The sequence below is a fragment of the Phaenicophaeus curvirostris genome, chromosome 9, assembly GCF_032191515.1.
Source record: "Phaenicophaeus curvirostris isolate KB17595 chromosome 9, BPBGC_Pcur_1.0, whole genome shotgun sequence".
Taxonomy (NCBI): Eukaryota; Metazoa; Chordata; class Aves; order Cuculiformes; family Cuculidae; genus Phaenicophaeus; species Phaenicophaeus curvirostris.
The window spans coordinates 34,438,652-34,466,561 of NC_091400.1; the positions used below are offsets into that span (position 1 = coordinate 34,438,652).

At 48.1% G+C, this 27,910-nt stretch overlaps 1 protein-coding gene across 1 annotated transcript; it reads right to left on the minus strand.

Moving 5' to 3' along the window:
• On the minus strand, positions 1 to 27,901 carry PAPSS2 (3'-phosphoadenosine 5'-phosphosulfate synthase 2). The gene is made up of 12 exons (XM_069863649.1): positions 27,858 to 27,901; positions 11,304 to 11,409; positions 9,523 to 9,758; positions 8,672 to 8,810; positions 8,289 to 8,407; positions 8,059 to 8,172; positions 7,518 to 7,629; positions 3,951 to 4,156; positions 2,869 to 3,004; positions 1,797 to 2,065; positions 819 to 1,048; positions 1 to 356 (listed from the first exon to the last, which is right to left on the minus strand). Exons 1-12 carry the CDS (start codon positions 27,876 to 27,878, stop codon positions 215 to 217), a joined length of 1,830 nt encoding a protein of 609 aa, XP_069719750.1. The 5' UTR covers positions 27,879 to 27,901; the 3' UTR covers positions 1 to 214.
• Positions 27,902 to 27,910: the final 9 nt, after the last annotated feature.

Here is a 27,910-nt window from a genome sequence, read left to right on the forward strand (position 1 = left end):
CCCTGCAGCCACGCTCAGGGCTGGGACACTGCTGGCAGCTTCAAGGGGAGAAGGACCAGGCTCAAGTATTTCTGATTCGTAAAAAACACTCTGACCCAGGTAGGAAAATCCTAGTCAGAGCACTGGAAATGTCAAGTAACTGATCTGTGTCACGGGGAATCAATCAATCATTGCTCACTCTTAATACAAGGATTTCTAGGGAGGAGAAGTAGTGTTAATTCTTTTTTTCCAGCGACTGGTAGTACTCAGTGAGGACCTTCCAAGCTTTGGGGGCCATGAAGCCATCGGGTGGGTTTTCACCTTCACGAGCAAGTTTCCTCATGCGTGTTCCTGAGATGAAGTCAAAATCATCGTGCCTGCGCAGAACAGAGACGGGGGTGAAATCAGCACAACCGGCCCACGTCACCCCCCGTGCACCAAGTGCCGTCAGAAACCTGTCAGCACCCATCGGGAGCTTCACAGCCGGCTTACAGCCAGCAGCAATGCGGTTCCTCTTTCCAGAGGAGCTGGGGCTGTGTCTAACACACTTCTCCAGCTGCAAGAGGCTGTATTTCTACTGCCACTTATTCCCCAAACTGTGTTTCTTCTCCATGGTGGCTGCAAAGGTGAATCTTTAGCCTCACGTGACCCACCCTTGACATAGTGTCAGCTCTCAGAGGCGAAAGTGGGTGCCTTTCACAGGTTCTTCTCCCACTCATCTCCGTAAGAAGAGCACCAACTGCTTTTCCTTTTCCCCTGGCAAGCGGCGAGCCGGACGCGATCGCAAACTGCATGCGCTGCATAGGCTGAAGGAACAGCCATGCTGCTGCCTGCATTACCTTTTAGGGTCATAAAAATCCATGGCCCTTTTCACTTTATTGTAAGCAGCCACCCGGAAGGGGATGATTTCCACCGAGGTCAGGCCTGGGGCCATGCTGAGGACCTTCCCCCCCTGCGTGGGCTCGTACAGGTCCTTCTTCGTCTCGGGGTGAGGCATTCCCGCGGGGTCACGCCCCACGATGTAGAAATTGGCCCCGGCAACCATGCGAGCTCGGCAGTGCCACTGCACCTGCAGAGCAGAGAGACAAGGAGCGCTGGCTGAGGGCAGAGCAGCAACAAAGCCACCTGCCCTGGCCTGCAAGAGAGATCCTGGCGATCCGTATGCAGGAACGAAGGAAGGAAGGAAGGAGACGTGTCAGCAGCCTTGCTGCAATTTCTTATAGGGATCAGGCTGCCCAGACTCATCTTCCACTGCTTGGATCTAATGCAACATCACCGTTCTCCTAAGGACGTATTTCAAGGGGAACACTGAGGATGGGAACTGGTCTTGTTCCAATCCGGCAGGGAATGGAGATAGCGGTTTGCTTTTTGAACGGGCAAAGACAGCAGCCCTCGTGCCCCACCTGGGCAAATGCTGCCCAGGCATCCCTCTCCTTCCTCCTTCAGGGGAGGTTCAGCATCTAACACCTTCATCCCAACAGTTTAGAGGCAGAAAGGGAACAGCCATCAGGCAAAACCAAAGGAACATCCCTGCCCAACAGAGGAAAAGGGCACAGTGGTAGAGTCTGTTTTGAGCTCCCTTCTCCCCAGCTCTTCACACAACTCGTGGAAGCACAGGAGCTCGTGGAGCCAAGCTCTGCTGGGTGACAGCTGCCACAGCAAGCTGCATGTGAACCATGGAGGGAGCTTATAGTGAGGCAAAGGCTACCGGCTCCCTTCCCCGTGGCTTTCCGGAGCTGCGCAGGGAAGCTGCCAGCAGGCATCCCCACAGACAGGTTTCATGTCTCGTCGCAGTGAGCAGCCAACAGCTACGTTACCTCCGTGGGGCCGGCATAGAGCATGGGAGAGGGGAAGATTGCAACGATGGTCGACTTGGGATCCAGGACTTGCTCCTCCAGCACCGCTGCATGCTGCTTCATCCGCCAATCCAGTGGGACATCATCATCTTTGGTCCATCCTCCCAGGGGATGCAAGAGAAGCACGGGGTTTTTGTAACCCCTCTCCAAAAGCTGGCGCCGTGTGTCCTGCATGAGCAGGGCGTGCCCGTTGTGGACGGGGTTGCGCAGCTGAAATGCGAAGACAGCATCTAAAAGGGAAAGATTCAGAGGCTTGTTCTGGCCATCAGACCCTGTGGCTTCATTCACACATTATATACTTGAACACAGTCATAAGATACATACGTTGTAAGATGCGAGCCCTACCTTCACACAGGCAAGGCCTTAAATACCCTAGATGAGTGTTGCATACATGCACATGCCCTCTTCATCACTCTGTCAAGTTTCTTTTCATTGCACATCCTTCTTTGGGGCCAATTTCAGTGCTATCAGCTCTCCTACAATGCTTTTAGATGCCACTGGACACCACCACCAAGTTCCCTGACTTCTTAAGTAAGTGACCCGCCCTCTCTCCAAGCTCAATGGAGCCTTCAGGAAGGCCAACGCTCACTCCCTGAAGTGAGGGTAAGCGTCTGATGCCCACCAGCCTGTCAGGATAGATGCCTGGGGGAAAACACCGGACCTGTCCCCGAGGTGTGAAGGCCAAGCACGGCAGCGCAGGGCTTTAAATGCCTGGGGTATGGAAAGAGAGGCTCGGACTCGCCAGGGAGGGCGTAAGCAGGATGCTTGATGCTCTCTAGTCCCATGCTCAGAGACACCCATTGAGGACGCAGCTCATCACAAGCAGCATCCTTAACCAAAGAGACCCAGTGTCACTTTTTGTTCCCTGCCCTATGTCTCACTGCTAGCTCCACCCAAATAGTCCCATTTTGGGTGTGGACAGAAACAATCTGTCAAGCTATGAGCTTGAGAGCAAATAACCACAGATGACACACATCTCGTGCCAGGTAGGACAAGGGGAGCTGTGTCACCAGTGCTAACCCAGGGCACTCACCAGCGTTCATTTCTCTGAATTTCTGCTTGAGAGCGAGTGGTGTCAGGCGGTACTGGTCAAGCCCATCATTCCATCTGATCTTCTCCAGCACGAGGAGGTCTCCACCAACCAGCCAGTCTCCACTCTCCATAACCATCTGTGAATTATGCACGCGTGTGTTACGGAAGGGAGAGCAAAATTACCTCCTTTTCCATTCCCCAGTCTCATTTGAAAAGTGTTAGGTTTGCCTCTGCTTGTAGGGTGATCGTCCCTTCTTGTTCTGCACATTGTAGGCAGAAAACATTCTTACAAGGACCATGTGAATTGAATGTCACGAGCAGTGCAACCCTGTAAAGCAAGGCATCGTCCACTGAGAGCCAGTGGGGTGCTGCACTCCTCTCTGGCAGCCAGGAGTCTACAAATTGTAAGACCTTCTTCCACCTCACTCTTTGCGCTTTCATCCTGGGAATAAGCAGGAGGAGCAAACCTGTTGCAAGGTGAGCAACTGTGGAGGCAGGGTAAAAGAATTAAAACACCTTTAGCCTTTTAAGCAGACAGCTCGAGTCACTCAGTGTAAGCTGGAGCTCTCCCTTCCTAAGGAGTGATGTTCTTTCTGCTGCCAGAGAGCACGTGGGAGGAGATAAGCTGTAAAAATACAACTCTTGTTGGCTGCCTGTACAAAACAGCCAAATCTAGGAGTAAAACTTAGCTAACAGGAGCATGAGCCTGTGACCTGTGGCGTTACTGAGATCACCACACCTCAAGCGCAGGATAACTCTGAGGGCTAAGGTGGTGGTTGTGCTAAAACATTTATATGTAGACACACCAGTGAAGATGAGTGAATGAAAGGAGCAGCTCCTTGCAGCACGCTCATTTTCCCTTTCACCTTGCACTCGTTATCTGATGCATCTGCAAGTGCAGCATTAACATGTGAGTCTTAAAAATTCAGTCCTGCCTGCTTGGGACACGATGGTTCCCAGCGAAAGGTTGGTCATGGAGGGCAGACAAAACACCCATGGCGCTTGAAGGGCCTGGTTCTCCAGTCCCTGCCCACATTTCCCACCCTGGCCGGGTTTCCCAGAGCGGTAAGGGGACAAGCCTACTTTGACATGCGGGTGCTTGGCACAGGTTGTGCCCCAGACGCGGGCGCAGCGCTCCTCCTTCCTGTGCTCAAAGTACTCGGGGTTCTTCAGGACAGCCACCCGCCGCCCTGCATAGCTGAGAGCCAGAGCCTCGCAGCCCTCCAGCCGCTTCTTGTCCTCCGTGGAGATCGGCAGCACGATGGGGATGCTCAGGTTGACAACGCCATCTGGCAAGAAAGGGGGAGGATTTTAATATCCCCCAGTCTCAGTCTTGGGCACCAACACAGGTTGTCAGAGGCAGCACCAAGCAGACAGAGGTTTTGGAGACACACATCCCCCCTTTGGAGAGACACATTTGCCAGGACTAACTTGGGGATTCACCATCAGTCATGTAGATTTACTCATTGCTCCAGTTTTTTTCTGCACCACTAATAAACAGCAACAGTAGCAGAATGTGAAAGCTCATTATCTTTGGGCCAGAGACATCTCAAAGACACCTGGAGCATTTAATTACTTTCTGCACCATCTCCCTGCAGAGACTGGTTCTTCTCCAGTTTGCTCGTTGTAAGGTCTCTCGGAAAAATTTAAATATACTTGGAAAATGCAACCCTGGATATAACCTCTACCTCCTCCATCAGAACCACCTTGATTAAGACTACTCCCGCTTGGTGTTCCCCAAGGCACCTCATACCCTGCACGTCTCCTGAACTGCCTCTTCCAACCGAGTAAACACTGTCACGCTTTGCTGTCTTTGTTTGCTTTTCTGGATATCCTTATACTGTTTCTCCTCCTCCTTTATCTCTCTGAAGGATCAATTTTTATTGGATTTGCTGTGTTTATACAACAAGTCTACATTTGCACGAGTAGTTTCTAATTTCAGTGTTGTCCATAAATACCATGAAGTCATGTTGGTTTTATCCCTACTCTCCCAGTTTCCCCAACCACCCATTTCTCCTTAGATATCCTGGTATTAATACAGAAGAATCGGTCTCTCCCGTGGGCTTCCATTCCCGAACAAGAACAAACAGATCACTGATTCAATTTGTTCTGATCTGAATGAAAACACTGTGGACCCTTGAGAGTCTTAATTTGAGGATTTGAATATGTAGATTTTTTAAATGCTTATTAAAATATTTGCATTTACTTTTCATTCACAACCAGGTATCATTCGTCTGTCGCACAGCAATCTTCGAGAACCTTCATGAATAATTGTAACTACAGTCACGTGGGATCCAATCAACATCAAGTTCATCCGTTTCAATTACACTAACCCGTGATCAGTCAATAACGTCAGCATGCAAAAGCTGAATTATGAAACCAACAAATGATGCTGAAGCTGAGGATCTCCATGGTCCATTTCCAAACACAAGACACAGAATTGAGGAAAACAAAAAATCACTCCAGAGAAGGTAATTATTAAATCACACAACTGGAATTTTTGTGAAGACCAGTTGGTAGGACATGAAGTATGTCATGCCACTTCATAATCAGCTGAATCATAACCAGGCTGTGGTTGTGTCTAGTCTTAGCAATTTTTTTAAATCTTAAAAAATTACTTTATGGCAGGACAATCTAAATTGAAGTAATTTCCGTAAAACCTAAGAACAGTTGCATACATACCAGCTACAGAGCGATTCCTTCCTGGGAGAATACAAACACAATTAAGATCATTAACACTCACAGGCACCAGGTACAGCAGCCATTTGAAGAATCAAAGCCACTCATTTGAAACCTCCGGCAACCACTGCGTGCCTGCAGGCAGGCACCTGGTGGCATGGCCGTGGACCTCCTCGGCGCTGCCCCAACCTCCCGCGTGCTCGCCTGTTCCCCACGGGTCACGCTGGCCGGCTGTGACGCACGCTGCCTACGCTCCCGCTGTCGCTCAGACCCCACAGAGGCGTGTGGTGCAGAGGGCAGAGCGCTGGAGACAGCGGTGCTCCTGCAGATCCACCCTCCTCCCTGGAGGCCATCGTGGCATCTCATCCCCCCACATGTCAGCAGCACCAACGTGGGATTTACTGCTCAAAGTCTGAGCGACAGGAGCACTGACTTGCATGAGTCCACAAGAACGGATCACAGCTCTTCCATGCACAGGTGGAGCTGCCAAAACCACCTCTCGCACCCCAGGGCAAAAGGGCTAGACCGATGACTCCGCAAAGACCAGCCTCGGATCTCTCTCTGGCAATGCTGCACCCCATCTCGGCACCACCCTCCACTGTTTCCTAACGTTCATCCAATCAAACCAGGGGTGTTCTCCTTCCTGCCCAGATGTCACCTGGTGACACACAGATGCTGAGTTTGGAGATCGCTGTGGAAACCGGAGGGACTTGGGATTGATGCTGACACCCCCTGCTGCAAAGACCTTGCTCTGGAGAGTTCATATCCCTCCAAAAGCAGGTGTCCTGTGCTTTGTCCTTGACCCATGGAGCTCTACAAATCCCAGCCATACACCCATGGACCCCAGAGGAGCCATGCTCAGTGATGCTGACAGGTTTGGGGGCGTGCCCTAAAAACAGACGCTGCCTGAGATGAGCCTCCAGCACAAAGTGCAGAGCTCTGGAACAACGTGGTCCTCACAGGGCACCTCTGCGACCTCGTCAGGCACAACAGCAGCTCAAAGATCACGGATCAGCATCTGACAACAAGGACATGTGCCTTTTAACACTGTTTGCACGTTAGGTGGGAGGTTTAAGGCTACGATATGTCAGAACGCATAAGTCCCTGCACAGACACTCCTCCAGTCCAAAGCGAGCACTCCCGAACTTTGCATCTGCTGCATGATGCCCAAATCCTAACAAACAGCAGCAAGTCATTGCCCTGCGCGACCATGTGAACCTCTAGAAGGAGTGCAAGGCTTAAAGGGTCTCACTCGCCAAGGTCCCAAATCCCTGAGGCCAGAGATTGATTGATACAAAACCCAAAGCGAGTGCCCTGTGTGCATGCGATGTCACTGCGATGACATCTACAGCTGAGAAACTGGACAGATATACCTACTGCCCCAGTCTCAGTTGTAGATAATCACTGCCTGAACACTCTTTGGGTTTCTCAGGGATGTAGCACCTCTAACATGTTGCTAATGAATAGGTCAGTCTGATTTACTTCAAGTTTCGGTAATGGTTAAGAAGGAAAATGAAGCAGGGGAGGAGCAGGCCCTGCTCCTCTTTCTAAGAAACAGCTGCAATCTCCTCCCACCTCAAATTCAGCCTGGCAGCCTCCCTGCTTACTTGGCTTTGTGTTTGCATCTTTATTTACCCTGGTATAACCACGCATGAAAAGAGCTACACAATGGCTGCCAAAACATTGAATCGGCACCATGTGAGAAGTCAAAGCCGTGAGCCAAGGCCCAGGCCACAGCACAGTCAACTTTGTCACCTTTCACACCCTTTGGCGTGTTTTGGAGCACGGCTTCCTTGCCCCTGTGGTCCCTTAAAAGCCCTCGCATTTAACACATGAGAGGGAAGGAGGAGGACAACGTGGCCGAGCATTAAGCTTTTCCACGGGGCTGCGTGCCGACACACCACGGGGTAAAGCATCGCATCCCGCAGCGGCTCGCCAGCCAGCGTTAATGCAAAGCGTGGGGATTCGTACCATTCAGCAGGGTGCCAAAATGGATCACTTGCAAGTACTCTGCCTCGCGCATGAAGCCGGTCAGCGGAGTGGCCCAGCCTTCGCTCAGCACCTGCACCCACTGCAGATCCAGCTGCAAAACAAACCCAAACGGCACTCCTGTCACCAGGTCACGCTCAGAGGTTGCTTTTCCTTCCCTTCTGCTGCAACAGTGTTCTCATTTGCTTTTCTTCAAATATCGGACATTCGGAGAGGGGAAGAAAGCCAGGGCGGGTTTGGGGGCAGTGTGGGGGTCGGTGTTTCAGCCAGACTCGTACTTTCATAGCACAGCTGCTTGTGGGGCTGGACGAACACAACAATGGAGCCTGATGGCCTTAGCCGGCTACAGCACAAGGTGAAGACACAGCAGAAAACGGCTGAGGATCAGGACCACACTTCAGCTCAGCATAAACCACAGCCACAAAAGGACACAGACCCCTCTACCAACGTCCCGTCAAAGTCCTACCCTTTGAACAACTGAACAGTGACTGAACTACAGCAGAGCGTCCATGCGTGGTGATACCTTAGTGATCTCTACGGCTGGCAGCATTTCCGCTTCAGCTCGGACACTACTGAGTTTATTTTCAGGTACAAACAGCTCAAGAACATCTCTAATTGAACCCTGGGGCACAATGTTCTGAAAGAGAGAGACAAGACAGCAGTTGTAAGTAACATGCTGAACGCACACCAAAAAGTCAGTGTCCGAAAGAAGGTTTACAAGCTGCTGGCATCGGTGACACAAAAATGACCTACTTGTGTTTGGAGGAGCTCCACGACCTGCTGAATACACTCAGACACCGATGCAACATTGGTTTTCAACACCAGTTCAGGAGATTCTGGCTTCTCATACTCTGAGTCAATTCCTGTGAATCCTACAGACAATTAAACCCAAACTAAATTTATTTAATGTAATACTCGGTGCTTTAGAGCAAACAATGCCTTGCAAATAACCAGTGAGCATTCAACCCCACTGGGTACTACAGGTGATGCTTGTGACAGCAAAATTAGGGAAACAAGATACTCTTGATACTCTACAAAGCACTTTTAGTAACCTACCTCTACATGCAGAGCCACAATGACAAGCTATCCACTGCTTGAGAAAGCAAAAGGCAAAATAAGAGCTCGCTCTTCCATACCTTTGATCTCTCCAGCTCTTGCCTTTTTGTACAGGCCCTTCACATCTCTGCTTTCACAAATATTTAGAGGAGCATCTACAAAGATTTCAAAGAAAGGAAGTCCAGCTGCCTCATGAATTTTCCGTGCATTTTGACGATCCTGTCAGAAGAAAGACAGAAAAAATCACGTGTCCAAACTGCTGCAAGCATCCTCCTAATACATGCTATGCCCTGGAATTCAGTACAGGTAAACCTGTCTCTGGTACAGATTTATTAAATTTACACTAATTCTAATAAGGGTTTTTCACTTCCCTTCTCCCTTTTCTTTAAAGATAATGTTAAAAAAAATAAAAAATCTCCAACTTCGACCTGTTTCTGGCTCTTTCCGTCTGAAATGTCAAAACTCTTCATTGAACAGGACAGCAGAATTTTAGAGTGTGAATAATTATCTGCCTTGCGTTAAGAAAACGAACTGCTTACCTCAGCTTGATAATAGCAGGTTCTTCGTATTCTCCAGAAGCATTAAAATGCAATCAATACTTCTTCACATGCAGTAGTGATAGCATTATGACAGGCTATTGTTTCTATGCCTTTTTTCTGAGTTAATAGTAATAGGCTCTGCAGGGAGGTTTTAAACTTCTCCTAGCTGTTAATCAGTTTGTAACACTGAATATATTCAAAGAGGTTGCGTCAAACTGCCCTCCAGAAATTGGTACTGACTGCATGTAGGGGTATTGATGGTGGTTCATGAAAGAAATTAAAAGGAGCGTTCGATGGTGTATATGCTCCTCTATGTAAATCTCTCTTCCCTAAGTCCAATCATGAGATTAAGGCTGCCCAGAAAAGAGCAGAACATGATGCAGTGAGTTTACCTTTGTGAAAGGAGAAATGAAACTAGTTATGCAGACGAGTCCTGCGTCAGCAAACAGCCTGGCCACCTCCGCAATGCGGCGGATGTTCTCCTCGCGGTCCGCAGCTGAGAAACCCAGGTTCTTATTCAAGCCATGTCGAACATTATCGCCATCCAGGGAATAGCAAGGGATGCCATGTGAGACCAAGTACTCTTCCAAAGCAAAGCCAATGGTTGTCTTGCCAGCTCCAGAAAGGCCTGTTGGAGACAGAACAGCGAGGTTCAGGTTTGAGGTCAAAAGAGTCAAAGTGGCAGTGCAATGCAATGCCTCCTGGGACACTGGCAAAAAACTCCTTCTGTCTGAAGTTGCTTTAAGGAAGGAATGAGGTAAGAAAGCTGCATTCACCTTTTATTACACAGTCACCACAGAGCCCAGGGCAATCCTTTTTATGGAAGGGGTGCCATTAATGCCATGAGAAAAGCTGCCACATCCCAGCATCTGGAGAGGTTCAGCCCAGCAGCGTTGCAGAAGTACCTCTTGCTGGGGCATGGTGGGACAAATAGGTACCAGCAAGTAGGGAAAGCTCAAAACGATGCTGCTGCCTGTGAGTCTCTCAGTGTCTTCCACCTCCTGTTCCTCCTATGAACAGCCAACTGCTCTCCTAGACTAAACCCAAGGAGAGGTTCTTGCTGCAACTGTGTGAAGTGGGACAGGCCCCAGCAGCAATTGTCCCTCTACATCCACAGACACCTCCTTCTGCAGAAGCAGGACAGTTGTGTAGGCAAGCAGCACAACCTCGGCTGCCTGCGTCTCCTCGAGTCACCAACCAGAAAGACAACAATCCAAAGCGAGGTGCCTGCTGCTCAGATGAGCTCCATTCACTTGCACAAAAAGCACTCGCTACTGGATGTGTCAGAAACCGCAAACGCACCTGGAGCACCAAACTCCTCCTTTACCCTGGGTGAGGATTCATGCATGGAAAACTCCTTGAGACAGAACAGGACCTTGACTTAGGAGAGATAACACCTCCAAACACCACACCTGTCTCAGAAAACACTTAGCCTTGGAGAATTTCCTATGGAGATTACCTGTTTTTATAACCTTTGCCTGACACCTACTATTTACCACCTACGGAGACAAGACCCCGGGGAAGGTGGACTTCTAGTCTGATGCAAACCCATGTTTGTCCTTGAGAGGGAACCTGTCTGGGTGGACACGAATCTGTCTGTGCCTTTGTTTTTTTTGTAGCACAACAGAACTAACTGATAGCTCTTCTGTGCTGGATATGTAGGACATTCAAATGCCCTCCCATTTAATCTGTGCAATGAAGTGTCCTTCCATATAGTCTCTTAAAATTGAATTGAAAGAAAGTTAGGAGAGCACTGTCTGTTTCGCAGAATAATCATGAGCCAGAGAAGCTCAAACCTTTCAGATACAGGATCTTTGAGTGCCAAGGCACTGTTTCAGTGCCAAGGACTGGCTAGATTTAAGCCAAAGCTTCCTCAGCCACACATTTGAGAACAACAGGGTTGACCCTTAGGGCTTCTGGTGTGTTCAAAGGGGGCTGATAACAGCTGTAAAATTCATAAAAGCATTAGTTATGGGCAGCAGCTGCCAGAAAGAATATCTCATTATGCCAGCACCATGTGCTGGTGCTTCCCACGTGTAAATGTTTTGCAATTCCCAGTTCACAAGGAATGCTGATGTTTCCTGTGATTCCCAAGCCCCACCTCCAAGCCACACTCCTGTATGCAAGTGGTTTTCAGAGGTGAAGCCACGCTTTCACACACAGGTGAAAATACCTGTTAGCCAAACTGTGCAGCCTCGAAATCCACCCCTGGTACCAACAACTTGTCCTCTCTTACTCCTGCTGACGTGATGGGCTTGGTAAACCACATTGGTTGATCCCTGATGAAAACAAAGAAAAACAAAACACTTTTGTTAACTCGTTGCTCTCTGCATGAAGGAATATCTCAGCTGGGACTATTTTAAGGGAGAGAAACACAAATTCATTAAACAGCCGCATGATTCATCGCAACAAACTTCAGCAATTTGAGGCAAAAGGAAAAATGGCAAAGAAAATGGTTGCTTTTGCACTGTTTGATTTCAGTACAGATTCAATTTTTGAAGACAGCGTTTGCCTCTGCTTGGAGCCCTCCTGGCGGCAACACCTTCGTGCCAGCAGGGGCAAAAGGCAACTTGCTGTGCCACAGGAGTGCTGCTGGTGGGCAGGGGAGGGCACAGAGCCCCGCTGGCACAGTCAGCATGCTCCCTGCCTCTTCAGCATTTTAAAAAGCAGGCAGACTCCCCTATTATTTTAATTGATGCTTGCAAAACAAAAGCAACTTAAGGTGCTAATTTATTTGTCATGTTTAACATAACACGGTGGATAATAATTGTGGCTGGGGCAAGAAACAGTGACACAGCAGGGCTGAGCTGAGCAAGAACGGGACCCAACCAGCAAAAGACAATGGGATGGGAGGCATAAAAATCCACCTAACGTGTACGTGTGCACTTCCCAGTGCAAGCAAGGGACTGGCACTGTGCTGAGACAGAGGTCTGAATTTTGGTGCTTCCTAATGCTGACCAGCTGCAGGCAGAGCAGCCCCAGCCTCTCCGCTCAGACGCAGACTAAAAGAGCCTGTGTGTCCTGCAGACCCAGCAGTGCAACTTCAACGAAGAATTTTTGCACACAAAATAGCTACGAGATCTTATTAATTGCAAGAATAATGTTTCTAACTGAGGCAGCCAAAGGAAAAGTCTCCAGGGGCAGAGAGATATAAATATTTTCTCCCTAGCCAAATTCTTCACGACTGTAACGACCATAAGTTTATCTGTTTTGTATCATCAGCACAAGAGCAGGTCTGGGCTTTCTCATGATTTACATCTCGCTATATAAATATTTCGATGTCTGAAGTCACAGAAGGGAGGTGATCATCTTTCATTCGTTCAAGAAAAAAATTTGACAAGAAAAAAGAGGAATGGGAGAGACGATGAAGTAAAAGGCCACTTTAAACATCATTGCAAAATAGCCTGGGTTTTTTTCCCTCTGCTTGCTGGGCCATTAACACTTTAACATGGTACAGCAAAGGCATAAGCATTCATCAGAGACTTCTATTTTGTATGCAACAGAAGGCTCTGCCTGCACAGAAATCTGCGTGAAAATTATTCCATAACAGAAGAGAAAAAATACTCTCCTCATGTGTTTTTTATTATTATCGTTCAGAGACACCAGCATCCCAGCAGAGACCAATCTCCCACCACAGCCATTTATAACTACACTCAGAATTTCATGTTTATTTTCAATCTGATTTTAGTGGAAGGCTCCAAAATTAGCCTCTTTATGCCCACAATTTTTCCATCTGCAATTGCTTGTGGGCACATTGAACAGCTACCCCAATCTAGATTGTTTTAATGTACTGGTAAGAATAGCTCTAACACAAATAATCATAATAATGGCACAAATCTTGCCTCCAAAGCTACCTCTCAGTTAGCCTCAATGTCGGCACCGTGATTGTGGGGTTGCACTGGAAGAAGCTCTAGGAAGGAAAAGCAATTGCTCCAGAGCTGGCACAAGGTGACCGATTCCCACCCCGTGCCACCACCGTACGATTTGGTGGAAGTCCTGAGCTGAGAAGGTTTGCAGGGCTGGGGTTATCCTAACCACCTCTAGTGACACATCTCCCTCCAGGAGTCTTGCTTCTCATTTTCATTGCTGCAGTCACTAGAGAGGGTCCTTGCCATTGCTTCCCCCTTCTGCAGATGTTTCAACGGATAAAACCAATGATTTGGGGGTGGAGTGTAGGGCATGGATGAGATGCTGTCTGAAACACAGAGCCCGGGTACCATAGCAAAACAAAAACAAGAAGTCAAAACCTCTCTAGAGCTGACCCTGGAAAAGTGAGTGCGCTCAGCACACTCTGGTGGTTCACAAAATAAGAGACAAGAAGCTTAAGATTTGGGGGGTCATGTTTTGTTCTGTTTTGGGGTTTTTGCAGGTGATTGTCAAAAATCTGTTTGAACATCCTGAGCTTGTGCAGGTGAGGCAGCACCACTGTGGTTCAATTTTCAGCTGTTCCAGGGGTCCAGGCTTCAGCAGTGAGACTAAATGAGTACGTGCAGAAGACCCAGCTGACAAAAATAATCCCTTCTCCTAAGACTCGTGGGTGCGTTTCTGCTGTGTTTACTCTTGGCTGAGCTCTGGTGCCGCTCTGAAATTTTGTGTCACCTGGCCAAGGACCCTCAGCAAAGCACAAGTGCCCAAACTCACCTTCTGAGCTTGCCGCCACTCAGCCCTGCAGTGAAACTTCCCTCCTTCAGCTTAATGCTTGCCTGCTGATTACACACTCCTCACACGTAACACTCCAAACAACATAAAACAGGTATTTTGCAATCTGTTTGCAGATCACAACAGACTTTTCTGAGTGGAGAAACAAAACTGCACACTTCAAATCTTTTTCATGCCTTCTGCATCACTAGGAACCCCAGCCACGTGTTTGTTTTGGAAAAATGTTGATCTGCTGGATTTGACCTGCAGGAGATGAACTACAGTAATGTCTGTGCCTTGAGAAGATGCGGGAACTAAAACATTCCTACATGGGTGATGTAACAAGATTGTTATATTAAAAGTACATGCTGCCATCACAAATCTGCACTGTGTAGGCATCTCTCAGCTTTTATTTTGCATGCTAGCATCTTTTGGAGCTTGGGAAAGCATTTTTGCAATTCAGCAGCACTGTCAGATATCTCCTACCTGCCAGGAGCTCCAAAGGGTACCAAATCCCTCTGATTTTTCTGCTATGTTAATAATCCTGCCGGTAAACTCTTCCTGACCCTGCACAACTGCCTGCCACAAGCTGACTCAAATTCTTGTCACCAGGTACGCCAAAAGTAAAAAAAGGCAGAGGGAAATGGGAGCACGCAGCGGACAGCTGGGCTGGCAGCTTGCTTAGCCGGGACCAGGCTGTTCAGCAGGAGCCATCAACTTCCCACCTACTCAACCACCACCTAGGACATGGCTTGGGAAATCAGAGCTGAAGCATCATCAAACAGAGTGAAGGCACCACCGAAAATAAGCATCAGTGGCCCAAAACCAAATCCTGGAGAGATTTCATCTAGTCAGCACACAGACTGCAAGACCATCAGGAGGCAGAGATAAGTGGTGGAAAGGATTTAATCAGGTGCAGGGCTGTCCTACTGATTTTATTCTCATGGTTTTAACATTTTTATCATAAACAAAACACATTGAGAAGAGATAATCTAATCGTCGCAACACACTTATGCCTGAATGTTGGGCCCCATGGTGGGGGCAACGTGGGGACTCCTGGTAAGCATTTCTTGTAGTAGTCTAGATCAAAGTAGGAAGGTTTGGAAGAGGAACTTTTAATTCAGCTACAAACAAGGCTCTAAGCAAAGCAATAAATGACCCAACAACATCTCTAAGGGAGAGCCACGCAGCCTCTGCCAGCCAGATGGTTAAGAAGGACACTGACATGCTCCCTCCTTCTCTTGGAAATGATCTCAGTGCTCAGCCCACTGTGTCTTATCTAATCCAGGAAATGAGGAAAAAACAGACATGGCCCCAAACCTTGTGCCAAGGCTGCAGCGGACAAATAAGCCAAATCCTAGCTCTGCTTTTAGCCTTCCCTCCAACTAAACCTTCCCATGAGGCTGACAAAATGAGAAACACCAAGATCTCAAGCATCTTTAATATCAAGCTTGACTGAACCATCTGCTAAATGTCTCCTGGCTTGGCTTCCAAAAGAAATAAGACTTTTCAGCCACTGCCCTGGTGGGGACAAAACACTTCCCTGCTTTGTGAAAGGAGGTTGCAGGCAGAGGCAGGAGGCTTTTCCTTAGTGCTTCTCCTGAATAAAGAGATAAGACCTCCGAGGCAAGAGTCCACCTTAGCACAGACCTGCTGGAAATCAGGAACCATCAGCGTCCTCTGCTCTGAGCGCTATTGCTTCTCAATTCATGGTGCCTCAAAAAGTAACCTCAGCTCTTCTTCCACCAAGTATTTTCTCCTCTCAACTCAGAGCTAAATGCACCATATCTGAGGAACGTCTCCCAGCCATCACTAACGTGTTAGGAGCAGAAGCACCACACAATTAATAGAAAATGCATTAGACAAAAAACATTTAGGGTTGTCCAAACAAATTACATGGATGATTTGCCATCTTCCAAGTTCACATATGTATGAACTCTGGCTGTCCTTAGGACACAAGGCCAGCATCTCCTCCTGCCCCCATCTGCCCATTTCTTCAGCCACCATCTCCACAGCTGCATAATGAATGGGACCAGGGTGAGTGCCATGTGCCACAGCCAACTGGGGTGGGGAAACAAAGCAGAAGAGATGGGAGCTGAGCAGGACATTCGAGAAATCCCTTAAGCACACACAACATCCTCAACCCAACCCTTGTTCAGCCATCCACAGAAGGCAGAGCACTCCGATGTCGCAGGAGGGAAGATTTGCCATTAGAAAGAGGTGCTGGTCATCACGGAGGCTGATAAGGTCTAAACCAACGTCCTTATCGTGCCCTTTATTCCTCACAGCTGCAGGAAAGCCCCTGCCTGCTGTAGCTGGCATGGGTAGGGTGCTGAAGTGGTCCAAGAGCCACAGCAGCAACATTTCACTCCAGAGAGGGACTCCTTCCTCAAAATACAGCACAGATCAGGCCAAGAACGGTGCCAGCAGAAGGATGCCCTTGTAGAGCAATGCTATTAAGGGCATGTTAGTCACACAGCCAGCTCACTTAGCAGAAGGGTCAGTCTTGTGCAAACACAGTTAGAATCCAACTGGTGGCTGTCAGTGCTCATGGCCCTGGGCAAACCCTGACCCAACAGTGAGGGTCAGGCCTCCCTCAGCTGCATTTTTATTTATAGGGATATCTCACATCATTTGAAATATGATTCATTTTTTTTCCAGTCAAGCATTTAATACACGCCCTATTTGGGTACTCCAGCTTGGATATTGCTCCAGGAGGAAGAAAACAAATAAATAAATCAGAGGCTTTCAAAACGCTTTTAGCTGATCATATTTGCAAATAGTAAAGTGAGCTTTTAAAATGATGAAATGATTGAGCAAGCTTTCAAGTTTGAAGTCAAACATCTGATTAAACCTCCAGAAACTGATTTAACTTATTGCCTAAGACTGCCTCCCAAATCCTGCCATCTTGCTGAAAAAAAAGAAATCTTTTGTTCTACCAGTTGAATTTGATGCCTAAAAATCAAGCTTATGTCACTCTTCCTTAAAAAAATTATCTGCTTCTACCAGGGCAATTCCCACGGCTGCTCTTGCAAATACACAAGCTGACATCATCGAGAAGATAGAGCGCCCATGACCAACACAGGGAAAAAACCTTCTCTAAGGTTTAAACCCTGCTGCAGAAAAGCAAAACTATTATTCTGAAAAGGAGGAAGAGAGAGAAGAGGGGGGTTTTGCTTGTAGACGCAACAATTTGACAATGATCATATTGAAGAACAATGAAGAAACCCCAGAGTCACTGAAGTGCCTACTTAGCTCTTGTAACTCTAAACCTACAGACTTTCCAAAACTGAGTTTGATCCGTTGAATGGACTAAGGTGGTAAATAGTTCAGAATCAGCTCCTCTCTTTCCCAGGGAAAATCCCCACCAAGACGGAGTTACCCTGGAAATTTTGCCCATTTTACCTCTCAGGATTCCACCACCACATGCCTGGCCCAGAGGGGGGAAGCAGGACTCCTCAAGCACACGATGTGGTACCGTACCGCCCACCCTCCTCCTTCCTGTACTCTTGTCCCTCCTTCCTTCCCGCACACAGGACTTGTCTCCTCTCTCATCACCCATACATGAGCAGAACTCACGTCGTGCCTTCTTTTTAGACTGAGCAATACTGCGACGTGTCACCAAATACCCTGCAGAGGCTGCAGGGCTGGGGTTGCCAGCGCTCCCTCGCACCAGGCAGGATGCCGAACTGGGCTCCCTTTCTTCATTCAGTGCTCTGAATAAACCACAGCAAACCTCACTCGCTCGTTGGCACCTTCTGCCTTTGACGCTTGTTCCTCTTGACATTGCTACCTTAGCCTCTGTCCCCTGCCAGGAACGTTACACAAAAGATCTTAAGGAGACCAGCAGAGACATCCCAGTTACCCGAAACAAGCAGCCTTTCAGCTCGGAGTCAGACGGGTGGAGATGCCAAACATCGCTAACACACGAGGTTTTCAAGGCGGTGTTTTTTTCTTAACCCACAGGAATTTTTGAGCTCTTAGCAAGACCTTATTTTTGACCAGAGCTAAAATATTTTTCTGTTGGTATAAATTTGCGTGTTTTGGGTTGCCACAACCCAAATTTTATACAAACCCAGGAAAAAAAAATATCCAGCAAACCCAGGCTCACGTTGCAGTCACTTTTCAAATCCAACACCAATTTCTAGACTAAGTGACTTCAAACTAGCATGCTGGGTGTTGAAATCTGCCTCTCTGGAGGCACTCAAATCAGGCTTTTCTTTATCTCTGAATTAGATTATGTCACCCCTCTAATTTCCTCGACACAAGAAAACCAGTGATTCACCCTGCCTGCCTACATATTTGGGACAAAGTTGCAAGGCCGGGACAGATGTTACAAAAAAATCTTCCAAGTTTCATTCCAGAAATCACAAGGGAGGGATGCACGGGCAACAAATATTTGGCAAAGTGTCTTGTCATCTGCTGACAAAAATAACAATTTACACAAGAAATCTTTCCATGGTTGCCTTACTTTTTATATTCACAGCAGTTCTGATAAATTACCTTCCCTTAACGGACCTGCTTGAGCAGTTTGGCTCATGCTCGTTTTAGAGATAATAGGTCTGAAGTTGCATGAGAACTGCTTTGCTCTGATGCCTGGGGTCTGTTACGCCTGCTCTGGATCATGTCAAGACCACAGGACCATCGACAACACAAAAACCAGTTATCTTGCCAAAGGAGGGAACTTAAATGACATTCTTACTGCACTACAGGTAAATTTGGGGATTGAACACCCATAGAAAGTGATCAAGGACACTTGTTTAACCTACATGAGCAGAAGGTAGGTGACTGGTTAAAAAACACAGAGCTGATGCAGCCCAGTGACCTCCACCAGCAAAGCCAGCGCCTGGTGGTGTGCAGAGCCATGCCCCACAGCCAGCTGAGCTGCTTTACATGGCGAGACAGCCTTGGCGTTGCCAAAACAGCATCACACCACTGCTCCCCTGCCAGGAAAAATGACCCAGAAACCATGTCAGGCTTCTGCATATTCTTTTGGAGAAAAATATCAGGTTATAGAAATGGTAAACTGAGTATCAATCCCTCAGATTTCAGGAACAAGAGGAAACGGAGACAAGAGTATACAGTCTGACTACACATTAACTTCAAAATAAAAAAAAATATTCCAGGCAGAAATTGTATTTACATGTAATATTTTTTTTTTCATGAAAATGAGATTGAGGAATTATATTGTGGCTCCCTACATTAAATAAGTCACTGTACATGTCTCTTTTCTTACTGTGGCAACGCAGGCACCCAACCCCTCAGACAAGCAAGGCAGAGAGACAGGACACCAAATACCATGCAAAGAGAAACTTGTTTCAGGAGATTGTCAGCTGAAATAGATTTTGTTCAGTTGTAAGATACAATCAAAACCACAAGCTCTGCTGTTCAGAGATGCCACATGGGACTGGCTTACCCAGAAGGTCCTCTGGCAAACTCCAGAAACCGATGTGTCAAAGTGATATCCCATTTCGTTGAAACCGTTCTCTTCTGGAGCTCCAGAAATCAGGCCAACAAACCAGGACTGTTAACTTACCTTTAGAAGCTGTACTGGCACAGCTGTGACACAAAACACGGCGAGGCACATTCAGCAGCTCTTGATCCCCATTAACTCAGTTTACAATAGGTTTTCAAACTTGGGAAACCTCTAACCATGGCTATGAGCAGGCAGGTGGGACACTAGCTCCATCTCCTGCTAAGTAAGAAAGCAGAAACTCCCTCCATCCTCTAAGCTAGCATAGGCTAAACCGAGGCCATCTCAGCTCTAAATGATATGGGGGTAGGATACTCGTTTTTAACATGCCCACCATATCCTTCTCAAGAAAGGAAACGCACCTTTTGAGGATCAGTAGCAGTTCTTAAGCAGTGACAACTACAGAGGATCAAGCAGCTTCATCAGATTTTAAAATACATATATTTCCTTAAAAGAACTAGCCCTACTGTGTCACTTCTCCTCTACAAGACATTGTGGCAGCCTGCTGAAGGAATACAGCTGGACACAAGCCCAGGCTGGTGACAACTCAGCATCGTGGCCGCACGGTGCCTCTCACTGCTTCATTCAGTATCCGAGATGCATACGCAGCCTTGAACCTGACGTCCTGAACTCCACGCACTTGACTTTGCAATGGTCATTGGTTGCCAGGAGGCGACAGGAGATGTCCCTCCATCCCAGCAATTTTTGAAGGTTTGCTAAGTGTGAAAGAAGCAGCAGGAAGGACAGCAGGGAAACTTGGCCAGAACCACCACGCGGGACATGTGAAACAGGGGAATTCTGCTGGGCAGGCCAAAAGTTCACTTGGCTGGAAAAAATCATTAAGACAAATTCATGGAAGGGAAATTCATTAAGCACTATCAGGAAGAAAGGCAGGGCCCCTGGTATCTAAAGTCATAAATCAATAGAAGCTGGAACAACACACCATAGCATCCTACCCACCTAAACTCTACCCTGGATCCCACTCCTGGCTGCTGTTGGAAACTACAGACAGAGCCAGACTGACCTTCTCGTCACTCAAGTACTTCCTCAGTCCTCTCGGTGTTTCTGTTGGCTGAAGGTGGGCTTGTTTTCACAGTCACGTCATTCAATGTGCCACCTATGCAACAAGCTGCATGACCCAAGTCCAAACTGAGGACTCAAGTTTGGAGACACCAGGATGATGGTTTCCTGCTCCTTCTACCTGACCCATACAAGCTGCAAGATAGGCTTTTAATTACATGAGTGCATAAGACCCCCGCCTAAGTCAGCACCAAGAACTCTTCTCAAACTCTTCTTGTACTCTTCCTGAACAAACAGCTATTCAGTATTTCCCTCACTCCTCCCTAAACCTGGTGGAGGCACGGGTCTTAGTCATTACACACCACCCCAAGGCTGGTTGAAGGACAGTTATGCATTTTCCTTGGGGATTATTGTTACTCGGCCCCTCAAAAGTTCATGTGAATGCCCAGTACCTCTCTGGGGGTGACATCATCCCCAGTTTTACAGACACAGAAGAGCAGCAGACAGTAACACAAACAGCAGATGAACCTGTCGCGATATGTACGCCCTATAAAAACGACACAGTCGAAGGACAGCTCCCCTGGGCTTCAGGTTGCACCTCCAAGAGCTCAACACTCCATCTCCAGGGTCTCCGAACAGCTTTGTAAAGACATGGGCAGATGTGATGCAGCCTCAGCCATGAGCTGAGCTGACTCATTCAGCACCATGCCCTGAGTCCCCGGCAGAGGCAAGCGCACAACACGGTCTCCTGCAGCAGCAGTCACCTCCTCTAAAATGAGGGGTTATTTTGCTCTTCTCAAACCCGCTGGCAACACAAACAAATGATCTTCTCATCAGAAAGGCTGGGCAGGCCTGAAAAGTCACCTCCTGCCGACATACTTCTTGACCACAATGGAAAGCTGAGAAATGGTTTGATATTGAAGAAAATGTTTTGTTCTGCTGGCGAGGCCGCAAAGACCTCAAGGTCAGAACGTCTTGGAAATGTAGGTACAAATGGTCATTTTCCAAACATGCTCCAAAAGGTTCATCTCAGCAAGTCCTGAAGTGCTACATCTAAAGAGAAGTCACGTTAAAAAAAAAGATAAAATCTCTGCAAACCAGCTCCTTCCTTAAGCTCTGCTTTTCAAACAGGCCAACACACTTTGGCACCCACTCAGTAGATAAAACTTTCCACACACATAGTTGTAACCAGGCCAAGCCATAAGTAAATGAAAAGGGACTGCTCTATGAGGGCCAGGAGGCAACGTTAACAATAAGCTACCAGCCCTAGAGGCAAAATCCTCACCTCCCAGCGTCCCATTTCACGATGCGCATCCACGCCAAATACCTTGATCAGGCTTTTTTGCATCCCTCCTTTTGTTAATGATACACTCCAAGCACATTTCCACTTAGAAATGATTAAGCCGTAGGACCATTAAGGAACTATTTCTCACTTCCTACAGATGTGATTCAGAGGTAAATCAGAGATTGTCATTAGTCATCCTGCTCATGACAACAGTAAATTAATAAACAGTAACCTGAATTACATGGCATTTCTCTTAATGGACCTTTAAGATACCAAAGTGTACAAGCACTGTGACCAAAGTACAAGTTCAAGGCACAGTGTGTTGTTCGGAGCACCAAAACGGGCCCTGCACGCCACTTATCTTTCGTGGGTGCGTACAGCTGCAAGTTTATCTGAAACACCTGGCTGTAGATAAGCGAGGTCTTTTCATTTTTAGAGGCTACTCAAAGACACCCTCCAGGATCAACATCAGCCCCGCAAAAAAAATGCAAGTATGCCAGCACAGCTCTTGAAAACTCTCCAGGAAAACAAAATCCCAGTGGCCTATGACTGAGTAGCAGCTGCAGTGCACATGTCTGGGTAGAATGGGGTCTTCAAAATCATTCACTGTCGTGCCTAAAACCACTTGTAGGGGCTGCCTAAGGAAAGCATGGATGGAAATCTATGCCTGAGTTAGGGTTTTTGGCATGGATTTGTAACTGTCCTTTACTTCATCAGTGCAACCTGAAAACAAGACGGGGCTGGAGTTTGTATTTATCCAGGAGTCCAGCAGCAAGACAGGAAACAACCTGTCGACTCAAAGCACTTCAGCTTACAGCTGGAGAAGTTACGGTTGGGTTTAGGACACTTGGAAAAGGTCCACTGAGGTCCTTAGCTTCCAGCTTCTGCAGCTGGACAGCACCAAGCTGATTATTTTGTTCCCCATGCCCTAGAGGGCTCGGCCTCCCTGAACAATGGAAAGAGAGAGGCACTCACATTTAGGAAACTGCACCTTTTTCTGGCTTTTCTTCCTTGAAATTCCCCAAATTTGCTCTTACGGAGCAGACTATGGTTAATAAACACAGGTCTGGCACACTGGCAGCCGTGCAAAACTGTGGAAGTGAATAGAACAGCAAGGTGGGAGCAACAAACCGGAAAGGCTGAGTTTTTAATAGTAAAGGACTTCAAGAGAAATAGGGAGAAAAGGGGAGAGAGTTCTAGGAAACAACAGAAATCAAAATAACAGCATACTGAAATAGTTGACCTGTGGATGTTTCTGTGACCTTTGAAGAAAAGAGATGTAAAGCAAAAAAAGTGATAGAACACAAAATGAGACGTACTAAGCACACAGTGAGCAACTTGAAAACTATCACCTTTTCCTGTAACAGTGCAATGAGAGAGGTACCATGCTTCACAAAATAAACCATGGTTGTAAATCCAAGACTTTTAAATCAATTGATAAAACTTTAGGAACACTGTCTTGAGTAATTCAACCCAGACCAAGCCACGGTAATTCCCTGAAATCAGGGCTCTGCTTGTGGTCTGTGCAAGTCTCACCACGGAGAGCAACCCAGAACTGCTTCAAACATAAATGTCCTTAAGATCATGGAATCATAGAACAGTTTGGGTTGGAAGGGACCTTAAAGACCAACCAGTTCCACCTCCTGCCATGGGCAGGGACACCTCCCACTGGATCAGGCTGCCCAAGGCTCCACCCAACCTGGCTTTGGACACCTCCAGGGATGGGGCAGCCACAGCTTCTCTGGGCAGCCTGGGCCAGGGACTCATCACCCTCATAGTGAAAAAATTCCTTCTTACGTCCAGTCTAAATCTGCCCCTCTCCAGTTTATAGCCACAGATGTTTTGGTCTTATGTTCGAGACAATAGCAGAGACTAAGGATGTGAGGAGATGAACACATGGTTTGGCTTTTTTTCCATAAACCTTTTATTTTACACTGCCATGAAATCAAACTGATAAAGCTGTACATGCGCTGCCGTACAGCCTGTGATATCACTCAGCCCATCTGAACTCCATCCTGGGGCTGCAGTTTTCTCAATGCCAGAATAGTTTTTAGGCAAAGAAGCTAAGCCTTTTCATATTTCCTGAGGGTTGTCATCTGATCTCGTGGTTTTTTTTCCTTCTCTTTAAATAAATTAAAAAAAAATTCTAAATTACTTTTACATGTTAATTTATCTGTAAAGTAGACCATGCAATTCACAATTCTGCCCGTAAGCCCTACACAAGCAAAACCGAACCATCAGAAGTTACATCTTTGTGGTCCACAGCATCCCAGCAAAAGTAAAGGATGCCACGTGCCACACCATTCAGCTTTCTGGAGTCACTGTTGCAAGACAGGACAGATGAGTAAATGTAACACTGACCCTGAAAGAGGCGGTTTCGATACAGGGCTTTTGTTCTCCCCCAAGCATCCGTGCAGACACCCGAAGGGAAACTCACTGAGTGCAGGCAGCACAACGACCCGGGCCCACGGCTGGGGCAGGACTCCAGCACTGGCTCTGCACACCCCCATCTCACGAGATGCGCTGAGCTGCAGTTCCACACGCTCGCAGGGATGGGTGAGCCAGGCAGGCAGCGGCTCTGGCGCTGGGCCACCCCTGCCAGGGGGTACGGGCTTCCCAGCAAGCCGTCTCCACGGAGCACACTGCACCATCTGTACCCTCCTGCGCCTTACGAACACGCTGCTCGGCGGGGAGAGCTAACGAGGGCGGAAATACCAGTGGCACCGCAGGTGTAGGGAGAACAAGCCGATATTTCGATGGAGCTAAAAGCCCTGAATGCCGCACTGTGCAAGAGCCCACACAATAAACAAGAGCAGTCCCACAGCTCCACGCTGCTCCCTGCAATTACTTTACAGTGGACTTACTTCTAAGAGCAGGATTTCACTATTGGGGCACACAAGAGAGCTCTGTAAGGAACATTAAGTCTTTAAGGTCACTGTTGCAGACGGTTCTTCTCCCCCAAAAATCAGTCCTGAAACTGGTCAGAAATAAATGCTTTCTGTCAATAACATCTGTGAACGTAAGGATGCTGCCTGGCACATAGAGGAGTTGATGTCTCTTGCGATGTCATGAGCAAAAACAATGAGTGCATTTCCATACCAACCAGCCAGAGAGAGATTCCTGCACACCAAGTCTCGGGTTTTCAGCAGACTTAAGATGCCTTGCTTATGCGCGAGTGCACAGAAGTAAAAAACTTGAATTTTTCCTCCTTGTACCTTACTATAAGCTTCTATCAATAAATCAGTGTGCAATTATAACATCCTCAAACTTGCTTCCCACTCCAGAGAGCATCCAGGCTGAATTTCGGTTTTAAAACCTGGGCTTATAAATATTCGCTTTCTAAAATGAGCAGCACAGCCAAATAACACAGCCAGTCCATCTTGCAACAGCTAGCACTACTGCACCTTTCAGGAGCTGACAGCTAAACAACACTGCCTGCAAACCCCATTTTTTACTTATTCTCAGTGAATAACGCTGAAAACATCCAGCCTCACAAAACTTTGTCAGTGGGAGAAAGATTAATACATCACTCACACTATAAAAAAGTGGTAAAACCTGAGATTTTATTAGTCACAAGGATTTTTATAAGTAATAAGGACTCGTGTTAGTGCGAAAATAAAAAACAAGGATTAAGTAAGGGGCAACGGAAGGATAAACAGAAGTACTAATAGAGATCTCAGAAGGGCAAATTATTCTGTACATCCCATCTTCATTTTCTAATGGAACCGTTTGGGTTGCCGCAGCTACAAAAGTTGCCATGAAAAATTCACCACCACGTTCAAACTCCCCCAGGCTGCTAGTTGCAGAGGAACCCCGTGCTGCTGCCTACACCTTTATTAGGCAAAATCCCCGAGGTGCTGCCAACGTTAAACCCTTCTGAACCACAGCGTGTAACAGCCCCGGGACTGAATGCAATCCTCCATGTGCGTATGCAAATAATTGTGCCGATCGAGGGAGCCCTACCCCAGTGAAATGCCTTATCCCCTGCCTTCGACATCGACTTGCGATGGCTGAGACCGTGTCAGGACGAAAAACTTCATCTACGCTCTGTGCAACACGTCCCCGGCAATAAAGCGGGAGGATCACTAGTGGGATGTCAATGCTGTTTCATTGTAATTACTGAAAACTCTCGCTGTCATTGAAATTATGCCTTTTCTCATCCCACTATGTAAACAGCCTGAAAATACACCTACAGCTGCCAACCTGATAACATCTGTTTTGACAGTCGCTGTTCGAAGTTCAGCCGCAATCTTGCTTATAAAGGTCAGTTTTTAAGCCCAGGGTGGAGGCAAAGGAGAGGGATTATTCTGGAAGTCCAGTAACGCCTCTCTCCTGCCACACATAAACAAAACTCCTGTACACAGTTCACATCTTACACCTCCCCTCCCTGAAATAATCCCTAAACCACAGGTTTTCTCCGCTCCGAGAGCACCTCAGCGCACAGGCGCGCCTTGTGATGCTTGGTTTTGGTCACATTCCTATCTGGACAGACTACTAGTGTGTTCAAAAGGCATTAAACCCACCGCAAAGATTTACGACAAGAAAAAAAAAAGAAAGAAAAAATAAATCAACCAGCAAAGTCAGCCCGAGAGACTCATGTCAAGATTTCTTACGGTTCTGACTTGAAACCTGGGAAACGCACGTGAAGCCAGAGGGACCCAGACCCCGCGTCCCAAAGGGAAGAAGGAAAGGGGGGCAGCAGGAGAGCGGCTGCGATTTGCGATATCGGATCGTAAGGGAGCTGAGCTCTTTGCGGGCAGCCTGTCCGTGATGCCAACGCGTGGGGACCCCGGGGAGCCCCGACACTGTGGGAAATGGGGGAGAGGGAAGGGGACAGAGGGAGATGGAGGGAGGGAAGGAGTAAAGGAGGAACGGGGAGATGGAGGGGGAGATGGAGAGCGAGGAAGAGAAGGAAGGGGAGATGGAGGGAGGGAGGAAGAGGAGGGAGGAAGAGAAGGAAGGGGAGAAGGAGGGAAGGAGGAGGGAGGGAGAGGTGGAGGTAGGGAGGGAGTAAAGGAGGAATGGGGAGATGGAGAGTGAGGAAGAGAAGGAGAGGGAGATGGAGAGAGGGAGGAAGAGGAGGGAGGAAGAGACGGAGAGAAGGAGGAAAATAAGGAGGAAGAGAAGGAGGGAAGGAGGAAGAGAAGGAGGGAAGGAGGAAGAGAAGGAGGGAAGGAGGAAGAGAAGGAGGGAAGGAGGAAGAGAAGGAGGGAAGGAGGAAGAGAAGGAGGGAAGGAGGAAGAGAAGGAGGGAAGGAGGAAGAGAAGGAGGGAAGGAGGAAGAGAAGGAGGGAAGGAGGAAGAGAAGGAGGGAAGGAGGAAGAGAAGGAGGGAAGGAGGAAGAGAAGGAGGGAAGGAGGAAGAGAAGGAGGGAAGGAGAAAGAGAAGGAGGGAAGGAGGAAGAGAAGGAGGGAAGGAGGAAGAGAAGGAGGGAAGGAGGAAGAGAAGGAGGGAAGGAGGAAGAGAAGGAGGGAAGGAGGAAGAGAAGGAGGGAAGGAGGAAGAGAAGGAGGGAAGGAGGAAGAGAAGGAGGGAAGGAGGAAGAGAAGGAGGGAAGGAGGAAGAAAAGGAGGGAAGGAGGAAGAAAAGGAGGGAAGGAGGAAGAGAAGGAGGGAAGGAGGAAGAGAAGGAGGGAAGGAGGAAGAGAAGGAGGGAAGGAGGAAGAGAAGGAGGGAAGGAGGAAGAGAAGGAGGGAAGGAGGAAGAGAAGGAGGGAAGGAGGAAGAGAAGGAGGGAAGGAGGAAGAAAGGGAGGGAAGGAGGAAGAGAAGGAGGGAAGGAGGAAGAGAAGGAGGGAAGGAGGAAGAGAAGGAGGGAAGGAGGAAGAGAAGGAGGGAAGGAGGAAGAGAAGGAGGGAAGGAGGAAGAGAAGGAGGGAAGGAGGAAGAGAAGGAGGGAAGGAGGGAGTAAAGGAGGGAAGGAGGGAGTAAAGGAGGGAGGGGGAGATGGAGGGGAAGATGGAGAGTGAGGAAGAGAAGGAGGGGGAGATGGAGGGAGGGAGGGAGATAAGGAAGGGGAGAAGGAGGGGAGGAGGAGATGGAGGGAGGAAGAGAAGGAAGGGGAGATGGAGGGAGGGAGAAAAGGAGGGAGGAAGAGATGCAGGGAGAAAGGGAGGGAATATAGGCGGGAAGGAGAGATGGAGGGGAAGATAGAGTGAATGAAGGAGGGAAGAAGAGCTAGAGGAGGAGATGGAGGGAGTCAGAGAGGGAGGGAGAGATGGAGAGTGGGAGATGGGGAGGTGAAGCGAGGTTGGGAGGGAAGGAGGGAGGCTGGGAAGGCTGTGGGGGCACTCGAGCTGGGTCGGCGCTGCCCGTACCGTGTGTAGCCGGCTCGACATGGTGGCGGCGGCGGCGCCGCCCGGGCCGGGGC

Bases quoted from the DNA above. Each gene is read 5' to 3' on its own strand.
- PAPSS2 (XM_069863649.1), bottom strand. From the start codon at position 27,878: ATGTCGAGCCGGCTACACACG. The intron at 9,759-11,303 runs GTATTTTCACCT...TGTCTCCAACAG, and splicing joins CTGCACAGTTTGGCTAACAG to GCCTTTCTGGAGCTGGCAAG. The intron at 1,049-1,796 runs GTAACGTAGCTG...TCTGCTCTGCAG, and splicing joins TCTATGCCGGCCCCACGGAG to GTGCAGTGGCACTGCCGAGC.